This window comes from Kryptolebias marmoratus, linkage group LG24, assembly GCF_001649575.2.
Source record: "Kryptolebias marmoratus isolate JLee-2015 linkage group LG24, ASM164957v2, whole genome shotgun sequence".
In the NCBI taxonomy this organism is placed as follows: Eukaryota; Metazoa; Chordata; class Actinopteri; order Cyprinodontiformes; family Rivulidae; genus Kryptolebias; species Kryptolebias marmoratus.
Window position 1 is genome coordinate 5,278,459 of NC_051453.1, and position 17,936 is coordinate 5,296,394.

Here is a 17,936-nt window from a genome sequence, read left to right on the forward strand (position 1 = left end):
GAGCTGAATGTTATGATATACATGAACGGCTAAAATGGTCCAAAGTATGCTGGAAAAGTTGGATTGCAATAGGAAAAAATAAATAAACAAGAAAACAATAGTTTGACTGCAGAATCAGCATTTCCACAGAGGAAACTCAGAGTTCAGACAGGAAACAACCGTGTAAAGGCCAGGTGGGCATACACAACAAACACAAGGGTTTTTTGTTTTTGGCGACAACAAATAGGAGTTTAACACTCGAGTCAGCCAGGATAGTTTTAGAGATGATTGCTGCCACTCCTCTTCCTCCTACATGATGTTAGCTTCAAGGAATTGAATCACTGAAAATAGCCATGGGGGAATAAACTCGCTGACACTGACACCATCCACGTGCTGCTGCCAGGTTTCTGTTAAAAACACAAAACATCAGTCGGTTATCAAAACCAGCCAGATATAACATTTAATAACACACCTTTAAAAGAGCTCTTTACTTGTTCTGATAGTCTTAATGTTTATGCTCCTTTAGTGTCGATACGTGTGATCGTGGAGCAAAGTCAGAGTTAAACAGGAGGGGAATAAGGTTTTAAAATCCTGAAACACTTTTGTTTTTGCTCAAAGTGATCCCAGTGTGTATGTTGAAGTGAAAGCAGCTGGAGTTGTTCCCACAGGGAAATCCCCCGCACAGAAACTCATCCCTGGCCTTACTGGAATACACTGATGGCCGTGATTACTGTCAGAATTTCCAACCCAGCATTAAATATATGGTTTCGCTTCCTTCATTCAAGCAGGAAAACATGAGGCTTTGACTGATTTGTGCATGTTTTCTAAAACAAACATGATGTAACCTGCTGCTCCACTAACATCACCCACTGAAGCGACCTCATTGGCTCCTGCAACCTGATCCCTTTACAGGATTGTTCCTCCTCTCCCTGTCTTCCTCTGAACGCTCCACCCTGCTCTGGCGGCGTGTTTTTCCTCGTTACGTGTGATATGTGCCGAATCCAACCCGCCTTTTGCTCTTCCCCCCTCCTCCTCCTCCTCCTCCTCCTCTTCCTCCCTCCTCTCTGTGTTTTCCTTCTGGAATGTACCAGAGAGCCGAGAAGGGCTCTGCAGTAACAATATGTGAGGATGAGCCCTGGCAGGAATCAGAGGCTGCGGCCAGTCGAATGAAAGCTTGACCAGTTTTGTTTTCCTGCAGCAATATGTCTGACGGTTGTTTTGATGGCACATTGTGATTATTCAGTAAAAAGGGAAGATATTGTGACTCAGCAGACGCTGGCTTCTGCACACACCCTTAACGGTTTTGTGCCATGTGAGTCAGACGCCTCGTGTTGGCTCGGCTCGAGGAGATCCAAATGTTCTTAATTTCAGGTTCAGCCAGATGATGACACATTTAAAAGAGGCCCAGTCGAAGGAATTTTTAGGAAGTTTAGCGACACTACTTCCTCTTTTGACAGATGATGAAATACCAAAGAAAGATTCCAAACCTCTCCTTCATGACAACAAAAACAATGTGCTGCGCTGGCACAAAGAAAGGCCTGTCCTCCGAGAGAAACATTAAGTTATTTACCCTCTCATGAATACAGTTTGTTACAGCAAGTGATTCAGAAACTATTAGAAGACAAAATCCTGAGTGCTCAGCCTGATTAGTCCACAAAAACAAGCCTTTTTTATCTGTTTCTTGAGTTTTCCGATTTCAAACAGCATTCCAAGATTTTCAAGATTTCCAAACGGTTTGTTTCACGTGGTTATGTAACAAAGAGCAAAGTGCAAAAAAGGAATACAAAAGGATTTCTAAAACTCTGTGTATACAAAGTTGGAACCAAACAAATGCTGTTGCGAAATGTTTTGGCAACTTTGCGTCAGAGTTTTTTTTTCTGACAGTCATCCAGTGAGGTCCTGTAAAACCTGAAGCACGTCTCTTTCTGCCAGAGGTTTTTGTTTATGTTTCCTCCCAACTGGAAGCTGCTTCTTTTTGAGCAGCATGTTGTTTATGGGAGGGTTTACCTCGAGGTAAAGGGGCGCTGCGACCTTCCAGCTCCAGAAAAGTATGCAAATGATTGTAACAGTGTAAGACTGCTGGCTGCATGCGGCTCACTAATCTTCTTGGCCTTTGACGGAGGCATTTGTTGAAGCATGATGTGAATCTGATGAATGCACGCTGCAGGTTTGTCATCATCGTGAACGAAGGCACAGGTATGAATGTTTTCACCTGTGTCCTCGAAGGGTTCACTGTCCACAGTGCAGGAATTTTGTTGACATCTTTTGACACCTTTTTTATCTATTTCAGTCTTCACATTTCACTCCTTTTAGTGCTTTTTTATATGCCTGCTTTGTATCAGCAGCAATAATGATTCTTCTTGGCTAGATTGTGTCAAATGACAATGCTCTAATTGTCTTGTGCAGCATTTTGTACTTTTAGCCTAAAAGAAAAAAAAATGTCTGGAAGAACATTGTGGACTCCAATGGATCTACAGGCATGTACACAACAAGCTCTGTTGTATTAGATTTCAGACTGGAATGCCTCAAACTAAACCGAAGACACCCCCTCTCCTGGACCGTTTCCTGCCGGAGCACCTTCAACATCTTAAATGTTGTCAACAGGTATTCATGTGTCGGCCCATTCCAGCTTCCTGACCTGTAGTGACTCCGGCCCGTCCGAGCACTTCCAAGTGCGATCTTGTTTGCCTGCGAAAAGCCTCGACTACACTGTGTGCTCTCGGCTGCAGAGAGTGAGCCAGAAGCTTGCGTAATGTTTGCAGGTTTATGTTTGAGGGGCGGAAGGTAAAAGGAGGAGAGAGCCTCCAGTCACAAGACTGTTGACCACCAACAGCAAGCCCTACATGGCTTTAACGAAGACACCCTTGATAAACATTACATCAACACTACACAGAGTGCTGAGGGAAAAACTACATGCAGAGATAACAAGAATCACATACAGTTAGAGGACTTCTTGCCAAATAATGCACCATGTGGTGAGTGACCATTTTGTACAACAGTATAAATGTGAGAAAGCCCACAAACCCCGGGTTTTAATGTGACATTGTAGAAATGCTACACAAGCACGCCATGCGAGAGGGAACATTGCTGTGGCATCTCACAGTTAGCAGATGGGTCAGTGGAGAGATATCGTTTCTGCAACATCAGAGTTCTTGGATGCCTTTCATTATCACAACTATGACACATTGTCACCACCCTCATCTGAACAATCATCGAGGCTCCAAAACATGCAGGTTTTTGCGTCACTGAGCATCCCAGAAGGCAGGAGCTGCAGCTGGCTTGTTTACAGCCCTTCCTCTCGCCCCCTAAATCAGACACTTACATTTATCAAATACTTGTAAATCACACCTTTAGGGCAAATTCTACACTTTGGTTCTATTTTGTGTATTTGACAGCTTGAATATTAATATTGTTTTCCAGGTTTTTTTCCCCAAGTTTTTTTTTTTGCAGTTTAACTATTTCTGCATATAGTATTTTGTTATTTTAGCCATTCGTGTATAAAAATGTTTAGCTCATTCATGGTCTTTTGTTGATTTTAGGGAGTGTTTTGCCACTTTTAACTTTAGCATTTTGCTTCTTTACCTTTTAGCTGGTGTTCGGCTGCTTGTAGCTTTACCGGCTTCTTCAGCCATGTCATTCAGCGCTCAACATTCACATACATTTCATCAGAAAATGCTCTGCAAAACAACAAAATATGTCTAAGTAATATAATAAAAAAACACACACTTGTGACTCTGACTGCATTATGTTTTAATTACTGACATTATTTTTAATGTCCAGAATCTTATACTTAGTAAATCACCTAAATTGTGCTTCCAATGCTGCAATCTCTGTGCAATATTGCATGGGAGGATATACATAGCTGTGCTTCGACCCAGAGGGGGATTTCTAGTCATCAGTCATAGGCATCAGCACTAAAATTAAAAGACATGAGTCAGAGTTTTATTACTTCTGATTACAAACGGGAGATGGAGCAGTCTGTGATTGTATCCTGTTTGACCTATATTGTATCCTTGTTTTGCTCTGCTGCGCAGTCTGAGCTCGTGGTTTGGTTTGTCACAGTGTAAACTCGCGTGGTTCGAGTCTGTCCACAAGCTGCTCTCAGCTCATATACCCTCCGTCACCGATAAAATCCTGAAGGGACACAGTGGAAGCTGTGGAAGGCGCTGACTGTGCCCACCCGCACGTCCTCTGCTCGCTTCCTCCGCACGTACAGCTGCGTGAGGCCACTAAAACAAAACAGAGCCTGCCGGTCGCGTACCAATTCGTGGACAACGTTGCCTTTGTGTCAGAAATGCAACCCTAAAATTAAATATCAACGTAAATGACTTTTCTCTTTAATTTATATTTGCGGTTTATCGACGTGCGCCACCTTTAACGGCCGTCTGTCGCTTTTTATTCGGGGTGAAAAAACGCTGCGAGTGCTGCGATAAAGCGAAGCGGAACCTTGCCAAGATTTCCTTTTCTAGAAAGCACGTGACCCTTCCAAGTGGGCTGACGCAGTCCCGAGGAGGGGAGGAGCCAAAATGAGGTTATAAAAACACTCACGCTATAGTTTTCCAGCCACCTTCCACGCACAGAATTAATGGGCGAGCATCCCCCGTGACGGCCCTCAGCGTTTTGCTGGAGCAGTGGGGCGACAGAAACCACCAACAACGACGACGCTAACACTGGAGCTGTAAAATTACCAACGGGAGTGAGTACACCAAACTATCTAATGACAGCTAGTTTATTTTTTTAATTTTCATTTGTTTCTTGCTTGCTTGTTATATTTAAAAGAAAATGATTTTTTTGGTCTGCATTTGCTCTGCTGCATTAATAACAGTGCATTAAAGCAACCAGGTAACCTTTAGTTTACGTTGAATTTTGATTTAACGGTCAGCTCGCGTGCGCTGCTAAGTTAGCTTGGTGAGCGTTAGCGTCCATGTTGTGGCTGCGCTAACTGTTAAACCACTGCGGACTGCGTGATTTTTAAACAGAAAAACACTATTTTATAAGATTAATCATTAGCTAAAACGCTCATTTGGTACAGGAGTGTAGCGTTCATCTCCTCCTGCATGCTCTGCCGTTTTATTGATGTGTTTCAGTAACGGGGGCGGTAACGTTGCGGTTCTTGTTGTCCACGCAGGGGCTCCCGTTTAAAGCGCCGCAGCGAGCCGACCAGCCAGCGCAGTGTCATCGCTTTTGTGCCCCTTTCTCTTTATCTCTGAAACCGACTTTCGTGTTTCGGAGAAGCACAGACCGATACACCGCAAAAGGAAAAACAAAAAACCCACTGCCGCCGCACATCCTCCAAGAAACGAACAAACCACCACCACCAAATCAAAACAAAATGGTGCAAAATAAGATCACCGAAGTCACCGGATTCCACCGCTCTTTCAAGGTGAGTTTATCTGAACTAAAATCCCGACACCTTTTTAGAAGTTGGACTTCACCTTGCTATATACAAACACATCTGTTGCTGTCCCATATGGCTTGATGACACGTGCATGTGCAGCTAATTTATGTATTAGAGCTTATTAAGGATTGTTTAGAAATCCTCTGCGGCTTTATCTGCATTTCTTATCTTGTTTTGGCCTTTTAAATTGTACTTCGACGTCGTTTCTGCAGGAACTTTTATCAGTTATGGCTTGCTGATTATTGGCTAGTTTTCAGTCTGCATACAATAGTGTTTTTTTTTTTTTCCCCTCTGTAGGGACAAAATCCCTTTGAATCAGAAGATTTTACTAAAAATGGATCCCATCTCATTGAATCTTCATTTAATTTTGGTTCCTCCCCAAGACATGGTAAGTGTTTTTAAATACTCTTATCTGTGCAAACCACAATGCACCGAACTTAACCACTTTTTAAAGAAAAATCTAAGCTTCTGTTATCCCCAGATTTGTCTAAACTGTCTTGTGTGCGCTTCATTTGTTTGTGCTGTCTTCCTAGACATGCCTTCCAGCCAGCCAATTGACATTCCTGATGCCAAGAAGAGAAACAAGAAGAAAAAGCGTTGCAGAGCAACAGACAGTTTCTCTGGACGATTCGAAGGCAAGTTTCCATTTCCGGTGCTGCCGTGGAAAACTAGAGCTAAACATCTTATTGGTGTAAATCTGTATAATAACCTGCCGTTTCGTCACAGATGTCTACAGACTGCTGGAAGAAGTGCTAGGAGAGGGTGCTTACGCCAGAGTGCAAGCGTGCATCAACCTCATCACCAACAAAGAGTATGCTGTCAAAGTAAGGGCCTTATGTTTGATTCGTGACTGGGATGTGTATGAGAACATGCATGCTGCTGACTGTTGTTTAAATGTTTAGGCTTGAAAGTTATTATTCTATAAGTTCAGTATCTGGATAAGCAGGATGTCTCTCTCTGTAGTGGTTGTCTGCAGGGCCTCCATTGTGCTACTTCTGCACTGTTCTTTGAGTGTGCAGGGTTAGCTGCTGCTATTTGATACTTCCTCTCACTGTTTGTAGTTTTTGAGCCTATCAGGGCGGCTGGCGAGATACACACACCCCCCTTTTTTTTTACTCTTATTGCCTACAGAGGACGCTCGTAGTGAGAACATTATGTACTGCTAACTGTTCCAAAACAAAACCCACAGGAAGGTGGGGGTGGGGAGTGAGGGTTGTGACCCAGGGTGTTTACGCTGCTTTGTTCTCACTCAGCACAGTTTAACTTTTTTCTTAATCCCTTCCAAATGGGGTGTGGACATGTGGATACACGTCATGACTTTTGTGGACTTTCTTTCTTAGAAGTTTAAGCAGAAACACAACACTCACAACTTTATGGTTTAATTCTGTTTGAATAGTGTTAAAGGCTCCTTCTCCTGTGTAAGTGTGTGGGTATCATAAATAGTTGCGTCACCATGCACAAAAATTGTTGTATGCCCCTTTATTGTTAGTGTTATTCATCCCAGAGCAGTTTAGTGGATCTCCTGGGAATGGGGCATGGAAGCTGGTTATTGGAAGTCTTCTGAGAATCAGAGACTGCTCCTGCCAGATGTCCCGTCTCTCCCCTCCCCCTCCAGACATGGATGTTTTGGGGTGGGTTGGATATGTGCGCTCCTCGTGTTGCAGTTGCAACAAAAAGCCCCAGAGACCCAAGGACAAGCAGACGGCTGTGCAGCGCGTGATCGTCTCAGGGCTCCAACTCTTTTCTCTGCGTGTTTAGTTCTTAATCCTGGGTTGATGTTTGAACATGTGTGTTTAACTGAGACTTTCCTTTTAATAAGCTGCTCTTTTGTGATTTAGACATGCCGCCTTACTTTGCTAATATTTGTGAGGTTACTTTTTAAATAAGACAGCATTGTAAGACCTAATTTGCTTTAACTGAGACCGTTTTTCTTTTGATTCAGACAAAAACTGAATAGGCTTTTGGCTGCTTGTGGGTCTCGTGTGTATTATTCCTAGATTCACTCAGTAACGTGGGCCTCACTGGGGTCCAATACCAGCTGGAATTCAGCTTCCAGGAAGAAAAACATGCACAGCCTCCCAATTGGACAATAACCAACCAGGGCTGGAAATTTCAGGCCTTTTGCTTTGGTGTCAGCAGTCTATCCTTGACTCTCTTGGCAGCGCGGCATGCAGCTGGTGGCCTCTGTGGTTCAGTTCCAGGCAGCGCGGTTATTTTTAGAGCATTTTGTTATCATAAATCATTTTGCATTAGGTTGTGGGATGTTAATAGACCACTTATGCCCCCCTTGGAGTCATTAGAACCTAAAAAAGACTAAAACATGGAGTATATTTTTCCATTTCATTCTAGTCTGTTTCTAGATTGACAAGACAACTGCTGAAAGTAGGTTAGGCTGTCTTTGCAGCTGCGCCTTAAGGCAAGATAATGGTTCACAAGCAGGAAAAATGCAGCTGTAGCCTTGGTGGTGGTTAGTTATAGGGCACTGAGGTTAGAAGACACCTTTACTTCAGTGTAAACAGAACACCAGGCACCCAAATATTGAGTTGCACAAATTGACAGCATTGAGAAAGACCTTGGGTTAGTATGTCACCTCTGACTAATATTGTTTTGTTTCAGATCATTGAAAAAGGACCAGGTCACAGCCGCAGCCGTGTCTTCCGTGAGGTTGAGATGCTCTACCAGTGCCAGGGCCACAGGTATTTGTTGCTGTGATGCTTAAAGCGAAATGGCTTGTTTTGTTTTATTATGAATCACCTTTATTAGTCATATTAGCAGAACTTAATCTTATATTTTCCTCCTCCTCCTCTGCAGGAACATCCTGGAGTTGGTAGAGTTTTTTGAAGAAGAAGACAAATTCTACCTGGTGTTCGAAAAACTCAGAGGAGGTAAGTGAATTATAGCTGCTGCTGTTTTCCTTTATGTTCACGTGTTTTTATAAGTTGACATTTTGCTTCAAAACTAATCAAATTCATTCCCATCCTCCCAACATTAGGGTCAGTTTTGGAACAAATTCACAAGAGACAGCACTTCAGTGAACAGGAAGCCAGCGTTATTGTGCACGACATCGCCAGCGCTCTGGATTTCCTGCACAACAAGGGTAAGACTACTATTATCAACTAGTCAACACTAAAATGGCAGCCTAACTTTTAAGGCTAAATCCTTTTGCCAGAAAGGTTGACGTTTTTATTTTTCCATCAGGAATGGCTCATAGAGACCTAAAACCGGAAAACATTCTCTGTGAGAGTTCAGACAAGGTGAGTTTATTGGATGGTTCAAAGAGCAACTAATGTGGATATAAAACATGATAAACTTTTAAGTCGTGATATCAGCTTTTATTGCGGTGAATGAGAAGAATTTTGGCCTCTGAATCATCTAATGAAAGCCTCTTTTTGTCAGATTTCCCCAGTCAAGATCTGTGACTTTGACCTGGGCAGCGGAATCAAGCTGAACAGCGACAGCTCCCCCATCTCGACTCCTGAACTACTCACTCCGGTAAGTTCGTCAGTTAGCTTTTGTTGTTGTCGTAGTCTGAACAAGGCTACAGATACTGATGCTGTTTTTATGTCCTTGCTGTGGATAAGAAGGGTGTTTTCAGGTTGTAAACTAAATCTTTATTGAAGCCAGCTGATTACCTATTGGTTAATTCTCAGTGGCGTTAGCTGTAGGATGGGTCACAGATTGAGAAATAACGAAGGTTAAGGCGGTTCATCTCCGCGTAGTTTCTCTGAAATCCCATGGATTGTTTCCTGAATGTCCCCGATCTTAAACTGCCTCCGTCAAAGTGCAGCAACTCTGTGAAATGAAGCCTTTAAAGTCAATGTCCTCTTGTTTTTATCAGTAGCAAATATGAGTTTGGAGGTTATGCTTATTTAACCTTCGTTTTTGGCATCCCAACACAAAGCATTGCCTCTGACCGGCTTCCAGGCGAGCCTGCCTCAAAGGATCGGTAAAGTTGATCTGGCAGGCTCTCCTCGTTTGTCAACATGCTGCTTGTCTGTCGAGCTGAATAAACTGAGCGGAGCAGGTGAAGGGTGTTGTTTCGGCTTGGGAGGAATGTTGTGAGATGGGTGAGGGGTTTCCACACGCCACGCTTTGTTTTTACAGCCCTTCTCTGGAACCAGTTAGTGGTTGCTTTTATGTTTTATCCACAAGGATTTATGTTAAAGTAGTGAAGCTGTAACTTTAAGGATTATGTCCAAATACATCCCTTATTTTCCTCTTTTCTGGATGTGGTGTGAGAAAAGAAACATTCCTGTTCTGTCCCCCAGCCCCAGCCACACTTGTGCTGGTCTGCAGCTTTCTTTGTTTTTTATACAATGGCTGCTGTGCATATGGCTCATTCTAGAAATTATGGTCTTTCCCTCTCCACCTAGCAACTGAGCTGTGATTGGTTAAGCTAGCTGCAGGAGGAGGGTAGCTGGGAGGGACCAACGCTCAGTCTTTTCTGCACTCGGCTTGTTTTTGTTGCCTTAATCACTAGAACAATGTTATCTGATTTTCATTTTCCCATTTGCACTTCCACCCTACCCCCTTAGTCTCATTCCACACAACATGTGTATTGTACTTATTGGTGTGTTAGTGTTCCTTGATCCACTGAATATTAAATTGACTCTCTGAGGCTGGCTAAAATCTGTTGTGTGGATGGAAACTGTTAAATGCTGAGGCTGATTTGCAGCAGTTAAAACCTGAGGAACTGGAGCATTATGACAGGACGCGACACAAGCAGCTTAATTGGTTCAAGGAACTGTTTGTGTGTCTGTGTGTGTTGTCACAAGTGCAGGTGCACCTGCATGCCTGTACAGGTTTTCTTCCTGTAAGCCTCTTCAGTAATCTTGTGGTGTACAAACAGCAGAGGTGTGTCGTCAGCGGTGCTGATATGGTCTGTTTCTGGAAATACCCCAGTCTGCAATACAAACAAACCGGTGCAGATATGAGTCTTACAGGAAAGTTTGTGGAGGATGTGACTAAGTTTATAAAGTGTTTGCATCAAATGTGCAGAAAAATGCGATTAAGAGTCAAGACTTCCTCTGTATTTTGACTTGTGTTTAGAGTGGCTTTTTAAACGAGGTTAATACATTTTCTTTAAGAACGCATTGATTTGGTAAAGTACATTTAGTCAATGTTTTTGTTTAGGTGTGCCATCTCATGATTAAGTGGCCCCATCTGTCTGCCCCTTTAAAAACTTTCTGCAGGCGATCCGGCACGAATCCTCGGGACTCGTCTGTGTAAACAGACACCCCAGACGTGTTTCTGGTGGAAAAGACTGGGGGGATGGGATTTTGTGACAGAAGCAGCTTTGTCTGAGATTCCTGTGCAGTGAATTTCATTACATAAGGAAGCAGCAGGCTGGAGGGGGAGTTTAGAGACAGCTGGTATATGGTACCGAGGCCCAATGAATGCCTGCTCAGTGTAAACAAGCCCCTCTTAAATTAAAAGTAAGGAAGTGGGCCTGGCTGTGTAGGAGATTTACTGTAGTTAGCTGTAGGCGACTGTGTTAAAAATGGGGATATTAAGGATAGGAGTTCAACCTCCTGCAGCCGTTCAATTGATGTGGCAAAACGACAAAAATTGTCCTGCTGAACTAACGACCTGCTTCATTTTTCTGTTCTCGAGCTCTAAAAACATTTGGTCTTTGTGTATGGAGGTTATGTAACCAGCCGGGGCTGAGCTGTGGCTCCACAGGACAGCCAATCCTCTTTTCCCTGCTCAATGTTTGGCCCAGTTTCTGTCAGAGCTGTCTGTCCCTGTTTGTTGTGTAAAGCTGCTGCCAACCTATATTTACCTTATTTGATTATTATCCTAATCATTTCAACCAGGCTAGCAAATGTGTTACGATAATTTTGTCACTATAGATTAGCATGTGTTCATACAAACTACCAGAACCTCATCACCTAGTTAGTAGACCTTGGGTTTTAGCACTTGGAGCCGTGAGGTATTAGTTATAAGGAGTTATTCAGCTGCCTCTTTTCTGTTTACCTCACCTCGGGGATAACAATTTATTCTGTGTCTTCAGTGTGGCTCAGCAGAGTACATGGCCCCTGAAGTAGTCGAGGCCTTCAGCGAAGAGGCTACAATATATGACAAGCGCTGCGACCTGTGGAGCCTTGGCGTAATCCTCTACATCATGCTGAGTGGTTATCCACCTTTCGTGGGTCGGTGCAGTGGAGACTGTGGATGGGAACTGGGAGAACCGTGTCACATCTGTCAGGTAACGCTTTGAGCTCTTGTCTTAGAACAAGAAAAACAAACAATGATTCCAACAAAAGTAACTAAATATTTTTTTTATTTTCATTTCCAGAACACTTTGTTTGAAAGTATTCAGGAAGGAAAGTACGAGTTTCCTGAGAAGGACTGGGCTCACATCTCCTCAAGTGCCAAAGACCTGATATCCAAACTGCTGGTTCGGGATGCCAAAAAACGCCTGAGTGCCAGCCAGGTGTTGCAGCACCCCTGGGTGCAAGGGGTAAGTTGAGCCACTCCTGATTGTCAAATTGTGCACAAAGGTGGTTATAGAGTTGGACTCTGATTCTGATGTTCAAACATCTTTCCTCTCTCCTCAGGGTGTATCTGACACTTTATCAACATCCGTCTTGCATCAAAGGTAAGAAGGCAGAGCTTCACCGAAAATGACAGATTTACAGCTTTCAGCGTTTCTCTTTTTACTGAAGTTTTGTTTTGTTCTTCCCCTCCCCTTCAGAACCAGCAGTGCCAGGGATTTGACGTTCTTCGCTGACAAGGCCATGGCTGTGAACCGGCAGCTGGCCGAGCAGGACGGCATGGAGGAGCAGCAGCAGCAGGAAGTCCCGTTTGTTGTCGCTGCCCCGGGCTCCTCCGTCCGCCTCTCCCCTCCATCCAACTCCAAGCTAGCCAGGCGCAGGCAGCGAAGCAGCCAGCCGAAGGGTGGCCCCGTTTCTGCCACAGAGTTGTGTCAGCTTTTGGCCCCTCTTGTGATTGTGGGAGACTGTGCTTGAACTTTTCCATCCTGGAATTCTGAACCTCTGTTTAAGATCGTCATCCAGCTCCTCCTCCCTCCACTCCTCTGGCCCTTCTCTTTGACTCCAGCTGGCGTCGGTTCCTTGATGCCTAGCTGTACAGAGGGAGGCTGCTTGCAGCCATTTCTTTAAACGCCTTCTGTCCTTATGCAGCATTTCAGAAGCACATCAGCACAGGGTCTGCGTACACAACGTGCACGCTCAAGTTAAGGAGGGAGGGCTAGTTAATGATTTGGGATAAAAATATTTAATTTTTTTTTCTTCTTCATGCAACTTGGTTCAGAAGTCGGAACATTTATCCTTGAAACTAAGCTCAGACACCAAAGGACATCCTGTTGTGCTGCTCCCACATTACAACTGGAACCACTGTGAATTAAGTTATGTCGAATGTTCTCTTTGCCTGTATGTATTTGCGTGAACGGGCCATCTGCAGATGCGTACAAGTTTATGCAATATGCCAAGATGAAGGCTGTTCTGTCTTGAAAGGATCGAATATAAAGGGGGGGTTGGAAGGGCTGTAAACCAATGCTGTCTGTGCCTGGTGCAGCCTGTCATGAGGCTGCTCAAAAGACTTTTTTTTTTTTTTTTTTTTCTATGTTAAAGACGAATTCCCCCACATGTGAGCCTCTTCTGCAGATGTCCGAGACGTTCAGCTCGGTGGCCGTGCACTTAATGCTTCGAGAGCGAAGAATGTCGATCTGTGCCCCGCAAGCAACACTCACCGTTTTACCAATTAGGGTTTTATTTCGACCACGTTTCCAAACCTTGGTGGCTACATCACTTGGTGTTTGAGGCAGTCAGGGAAGCCTAATGCTGAGAGGTAAACCGTTTGATATGATGTAGGTCCACTGGAGATGCTAACGATTTTGGGTTGTATTTGACATGTTGGTTCAGCCTAATCAGATTCTGTTCAATTGACTTTGCTAATGAAACTGGGTCAGTGTTACTCTCATTGTAAACAATCCATAACATGTCCCCCTTTTTTTTTCTACTAAAGTTTGTAAAAAATTTTTCTACAGTTGTGCATCCGATATTTAACCTAAACCTGTTTTGAAAGTAAAGGTTAGAGCTCTTTACAAGGAGTTTGATAAAGCACATCTCGGCCACTACGACCATTTGTTGATCAACTACATGTAACATTTATTTGGACCATTTTTATTTTTGTTTTTTTTATTTTGTTTTTCCACAAGGTGTTTCTCAGTCTGTCTTTTTAAGACGCACCTCCTTCAGAACAAGGTTTATTACAAGTAATTGGATTTTTTTTTTTTTTTCCAAAAAGTTAAATACATTCCACAAAACAAATAAATTCTGCAGATATTTAGCGGTGTTAAGTTTACTTTATGTTTGAAACTCCATGACAATGTGCCACACTTATTTCTTTTATTTTTTTCCCTTTGTTTTTGTATGGCTCTTTTATTCAGCTTTTACTTCCTATAGGGTGAGTTGTTTTTTCAGACTGGTGCTGTTCATTTCAGGAGAAACACCAGATATTTTTATTTTCATTGTTTTGGTTTATTTTTTAACTTCGGAGAATGTTGTGTATGAGGTGAGTGAAGCGACGCTTGTTTAAGTGAGCTGGAGCGTTCGTGCCCGGCAAAGTTCTTTTTAAGTTTTATTCTTTTTAATGTGTGAAGAGTTGGCAATAATTTTCTTTTTTTTGTTATGATTAAGTTAAGCTCATTCTGTAACCAGCAGGAAATGGACTGAGGATGAGATCTCAGTGCTGTCGCTGGTTCACCAAAGAGGGTTGTCGATCCATCGCGGCGGCGGCAGCGTTGAGAAAAGTGAAACTCGTGCTCGTCCGTGTCCTGTTGCCGGCACTGCAGCGACGGTACTCTGGGAATCGTGTCAAAAAGACCCATCATGCTGATAATAGGACACTGAAATAGTTCTATAAAAACACCTTTCTACAGATGAATCAACATGGGTTTATGTCTTATAATAAGACTTACTTGAAGTTGTGTATGCAGCTGATTCTCCACTCTTGGAAACTACTTTGGTATCAATAATCTTGTAGCATTAATCTGACGATCGAGGCAATCGTGGGCGTTTTGAAGATACCAACAGTTCAGTATTCTGCCTTTTTTATTTTATTTTCTTCTCCCTTTTGAGCTTCATACAAGTCTGTCCCTCCTTTTGTCGATGGGGTTGTATACTCAAAGCGCACATTCTTCGACCATACTCTAATATCTCCACAGGTGTAGTTGGTCATTACCATTTCTGCTGTCTAAGTTCTTATTTTGTTTTGGACTGCCTTTTATTGGGGGGAGAGGGGGCTAAATAAGCCTCTTGGTTTTCACATTGTCAATTTGAAGAAGTGTTAAAGTTGATGATTCAGATGGACAGTATCACAGGCCAGGCAACACTCAGAAACACCTCCTGTTTGGATCGAGCTGACACCTGGTGAACACTGAAAAAACAAAAAAATAATCCCAATTATTCAGGGGGAGAAATTTGAATTAAAGAAGTCCTTTTTAAGTACAAAAAAAGCAACTTTGATTTAAAATAAGCACTTTACTGTACCATGTGAATGATTGCAGTTCACTCGAGGGAACTTTTCATAGTTGCCGCAGATTTTTGTATTGTTTTCTTTTCTAATAAAAGAGGAAAAAACAACAAAAAAATAAAATTCTTTGAACTACTGTCTTGGTTTCTGTGACGTTTTATTTCCAGTTAAACTCTTCCCTGTTTTGATAAGGGCTTTTTGAAGTCACGTGTTTTCTGCTAACAGGACTCTTATCTGCAGGCAGAGGCCGAAGAGGTTAATCCGTCTCTCGTCTCTCGGCGCTGATAGCCGGGCGGACTGTGTCACAGATGTCCTTGGTCCTGTCCTGTCCTGTTGGTAAATATGAGCTCACTCGTCTCCACCCGCAGAGATCTCACACACCGTGCAGCTGTAGGGGCGCTCTTCTCAGAAATAAGGGCCCCCCCTTCCCCTAGCACCATCTGACAGGACTGATGCAACCCCCTGCAAGAGCTGAGGATCCTGGGTGCCGACACGTGGAGGCCCAAAACGCCTTCTACTGAGCTGAACAAATACCAGTTTGTTGTGTCGACAGTGTTTTAAGGCACGGGGTTCAGTATTGTGTAAAACGGCGTGCTAATTTATGAGTGAAAAGTGAAATATGAACAACAGATTCAATCATTTGAGCAGCTTGTTCTATAAAACCTTATCAAGGCTATAGTTAATCATCCTTCAGACCTATAAACCTGAGGTGACCAATAAAAGTGTGGGATAAAACATCGTATATTTCCCCCCTGCAGTGTGTGTTTGTGTCTCTTTACACTGAAACCCACAGACAAGCCTGCTTGTTGCATAACTTCTAATTCAGCACTGCAAACACCAGCAGAGAAATGAAATGATGCAACATCAGAGTGTTTTCTGTCCAAACCTGGTGATCATGTGTGATCAGCAGGTGTTTGTCTCCCCTTGCTGGACAAATCTTTTATTGCTCCAGAAATCAACTCCATATAGAGTCCTTCATTTCTTCAGTGAACAAATTGAAATCTGTTTATCATTTGCTTTCCAGCTCTCACATAAGCATTCAAATTTACCTGAATGTTTTTAATAAATACACATTATTTCCCAGATATCTGCCTTTTTGTGTACTTACCACACCTTTACATCTGCATTAATTATCTGAACAGTTATTTCTCTTGGTAAACTTTAACTAACATGTTAAAAACTGTGTCCCACCTCAGACAGAAGGTGCAGGTTTAGACAGCTGATCGTCTGAATTCAGCCATCAGTCTTTAATTTGATTATTTACACCTGTGCTTTTAACGCTCTGTTTATGAATTTTTGCCCCCAGGTTTGCGAGCTGCATTATGTGGCTTCTGTTACACTTTTAACCACACCTTATAATTTTTTTTTTTTTTAATATTGCCCAACTTTGAATACAGAGGTAACTTTAAAATAGTGTCACAACTGTCAATATATGTATTTCTTATTTTAAAAACAACTGTTTATGTTAACATTTTATTGTACATATCTTGAAAAGTTGTAAATTAAGTCAGTTTTTATAACCTGAAATTCAAATAGTACCATCAGAAGCTTATTAGATGAATCAAAAGCAGCATCTTCTGACAGTTAATTAGTACAGCTAATTGTCTAAAATAACCCACCCTTTGTTTTGTTCCTTTGTGTAAAGTAATATCACCACTCCCTCAGAGACATTTACAAACAGGTGTGTCACATTAAAAGACCAGAAAACACCTGAGAGCTTCTGGAGCTTTACCTGCTGAAAGTTTCCCCGCACACCTGAGAATAATTAACCACCTGCATAAAAAGCCTGAATGGCTTCCTGCCTGGACTTTGCTGGAGGATCTGCAGGTGGGTGTGTTGGTACAGTTTAATGGTCAAATCTGGTTCCACTTTTAATCTGCTGCAGTATCAGTAAATTAGAGCTAAACTTCTGATCTGACGCTGTTTAAAGTTTTAAATATTAGGCAGCTTATAAGTAAGGTTGCTAAATATGTGCTGGAAAATGCATGATTGTTTTAAATAAGTTGGAAAAGTTTGTTCTAGTTATGTAAATTGAATTTAAACTTGTAAATCAAATGCTCTGGTTCCGGTCTAAAACTGAATTTGAGCTTTTTGGAAACTAAACTTAAGTTTTGTTTTGATAAGATAAACAGTTTATTTTTATAACTTTAAATGTTGCTTTAAGCTTAAATTATTTGTACTGTGGCCTGTTTTAAAAATTTTAAAGCTACAACTTTCTCTTGCTGCAGAAATAATTTTGTTCAAGCATTTAACTCCATGAAATATTCAATGTCAAAAGTGCCTAGCAAAGGTCTTTGTGTACTTACCTTCTACCTCTAGTTAGTGTAAAGAAACTGTTTTTGTTTTCTTTGTTTCATTTTATGGTTCTGTGGTTGAGCTCTCTGCAGGGATCTGAAGAGGATGAAAGACCTGCGCTTGAGTTTTCAGAGGAAAACCTACAAGGGATGCCAGTTGCAGAAGCTCTCTAGTATAATTAATCTATTTTTAAAGAGATTAATGTTTATCCAGATATGTTTAAAAAGATAAACCAGGATTTATTAAAGATCTGGAATCCTAATGTTGATGGCACTTTTCTGAGATAACTTTATTCTGCTTTGGAGCCAGTTTGTCACTTTGGATATCTCCAGTTTTAAGAAACTTGTCAGATTTTTAAGACTCTTCTGCTGAAAGATAACAGAAGTGTTTGGAAATCTGAACCTGCATAAAGGTTTGAACATCTTCTGCTGCTCTTCATCCTCCTGCTGCTTTCCAGAGACTCTTCAAATGCTGCACCACCAAGCACTGATGGCTTTTAATGTGTTACTGCTGTTCCTCATAACACATGTCGGTACTTAAACTGCAACGGGAACTTTTCTTAATGTATTAAAGTAATGAGTTAAATATGAAAGAAACTCAGTCCTCCTCTGATATTAAAGTTTTACCTGTTTATCTCAACTTCAGCACAACAGCGCAAAACCATATATCAACTTTAACTAGGTGCATGAGTGTCAAAGGAACAATAGTGAACATTAAAGCAAATGCACATAATTTTTCCTCTTTTCTTTCAATTGCAGTTCAATAA

At 42.1% G+C, this 17,936-nt stretch overlaps 1 protein-coding gene and 1 long non-coding RNA gene across 2 annotated transcripts; both read left to right on the plus strand.

Annotated features, from left to right (window-relative positions):
• The first annotated feature begins 4,522 nt into the window (after positions 1–4,522).
• Positions 4,523–15,011, plus strand: mknk2b (MAPK interacting serine/threonine kinase 2b). Its single transcript, XM_017420508.3, has 14 exons — positions 4,523–4,675; positions 5,108–5,362; positions 5,675–5,765; positions 5,911–6,012; positions 6,104–6,201; positions 7,994–8,073; positions 8,189–8,262; positions 8,370–8,474; positions 8,576–8,631; positions 8,774–8,869; positions 11,391–11,585; positions 11,676–11,840; positions 11,938–11,978; positions 12,075–15,011. Exons 2-14 carry the CDS (start codon positions 5,312–5,314, stop codon positions 12,346–12,348), a joined length of 1,428 nt encoding a protein of 475 aa, XP_017275997.1. The 5' UTR covers positions 4,523–4,675; positions 5,108–5,311; the 3' UTR covers positions 12,349–15,011.
• A 1,467-nt stretch (positions 15,012–16,478) lies between these two features.
• Positions 16,479–17,762, plus strand: LOC119616796. The gene is made up of 2 exons (XR_005232839.1): positions 16,479–16,702; positions 17,263–17,762. It is a non-coding gene; the product is annotated as an uncharacterized LOC119616796 (long non-coding RNA).
• Positions 17,763–17,936: the final 174 nt, after the last annotated feature.

Excerpts from the sequence above, each read along its gene's own strand:
- mknk2b (XM_017420508.3), top strand. The coding sequence starts at position 5,312 with ATGGTGCAAAATAAGATCACCGAAGTCACCGGATTCCACCGCTCTTTC. Across the intron at positions 8,074-8,188 it reads TACCAGTGCCAGGGCCACAG|GAACATCCTGGAGTTGGTAG; the intron begins GTATTTGTTGCT and ends CCTCCTCTGCAG. Across the intron at positions 8,263-8,369 it reads GTTCGAAAAACTCAGAGGAG|GGTCAGTTTTGGAACAAATT; the intron begins GTAAGTGAATTA and ends TCCCAACATTAG.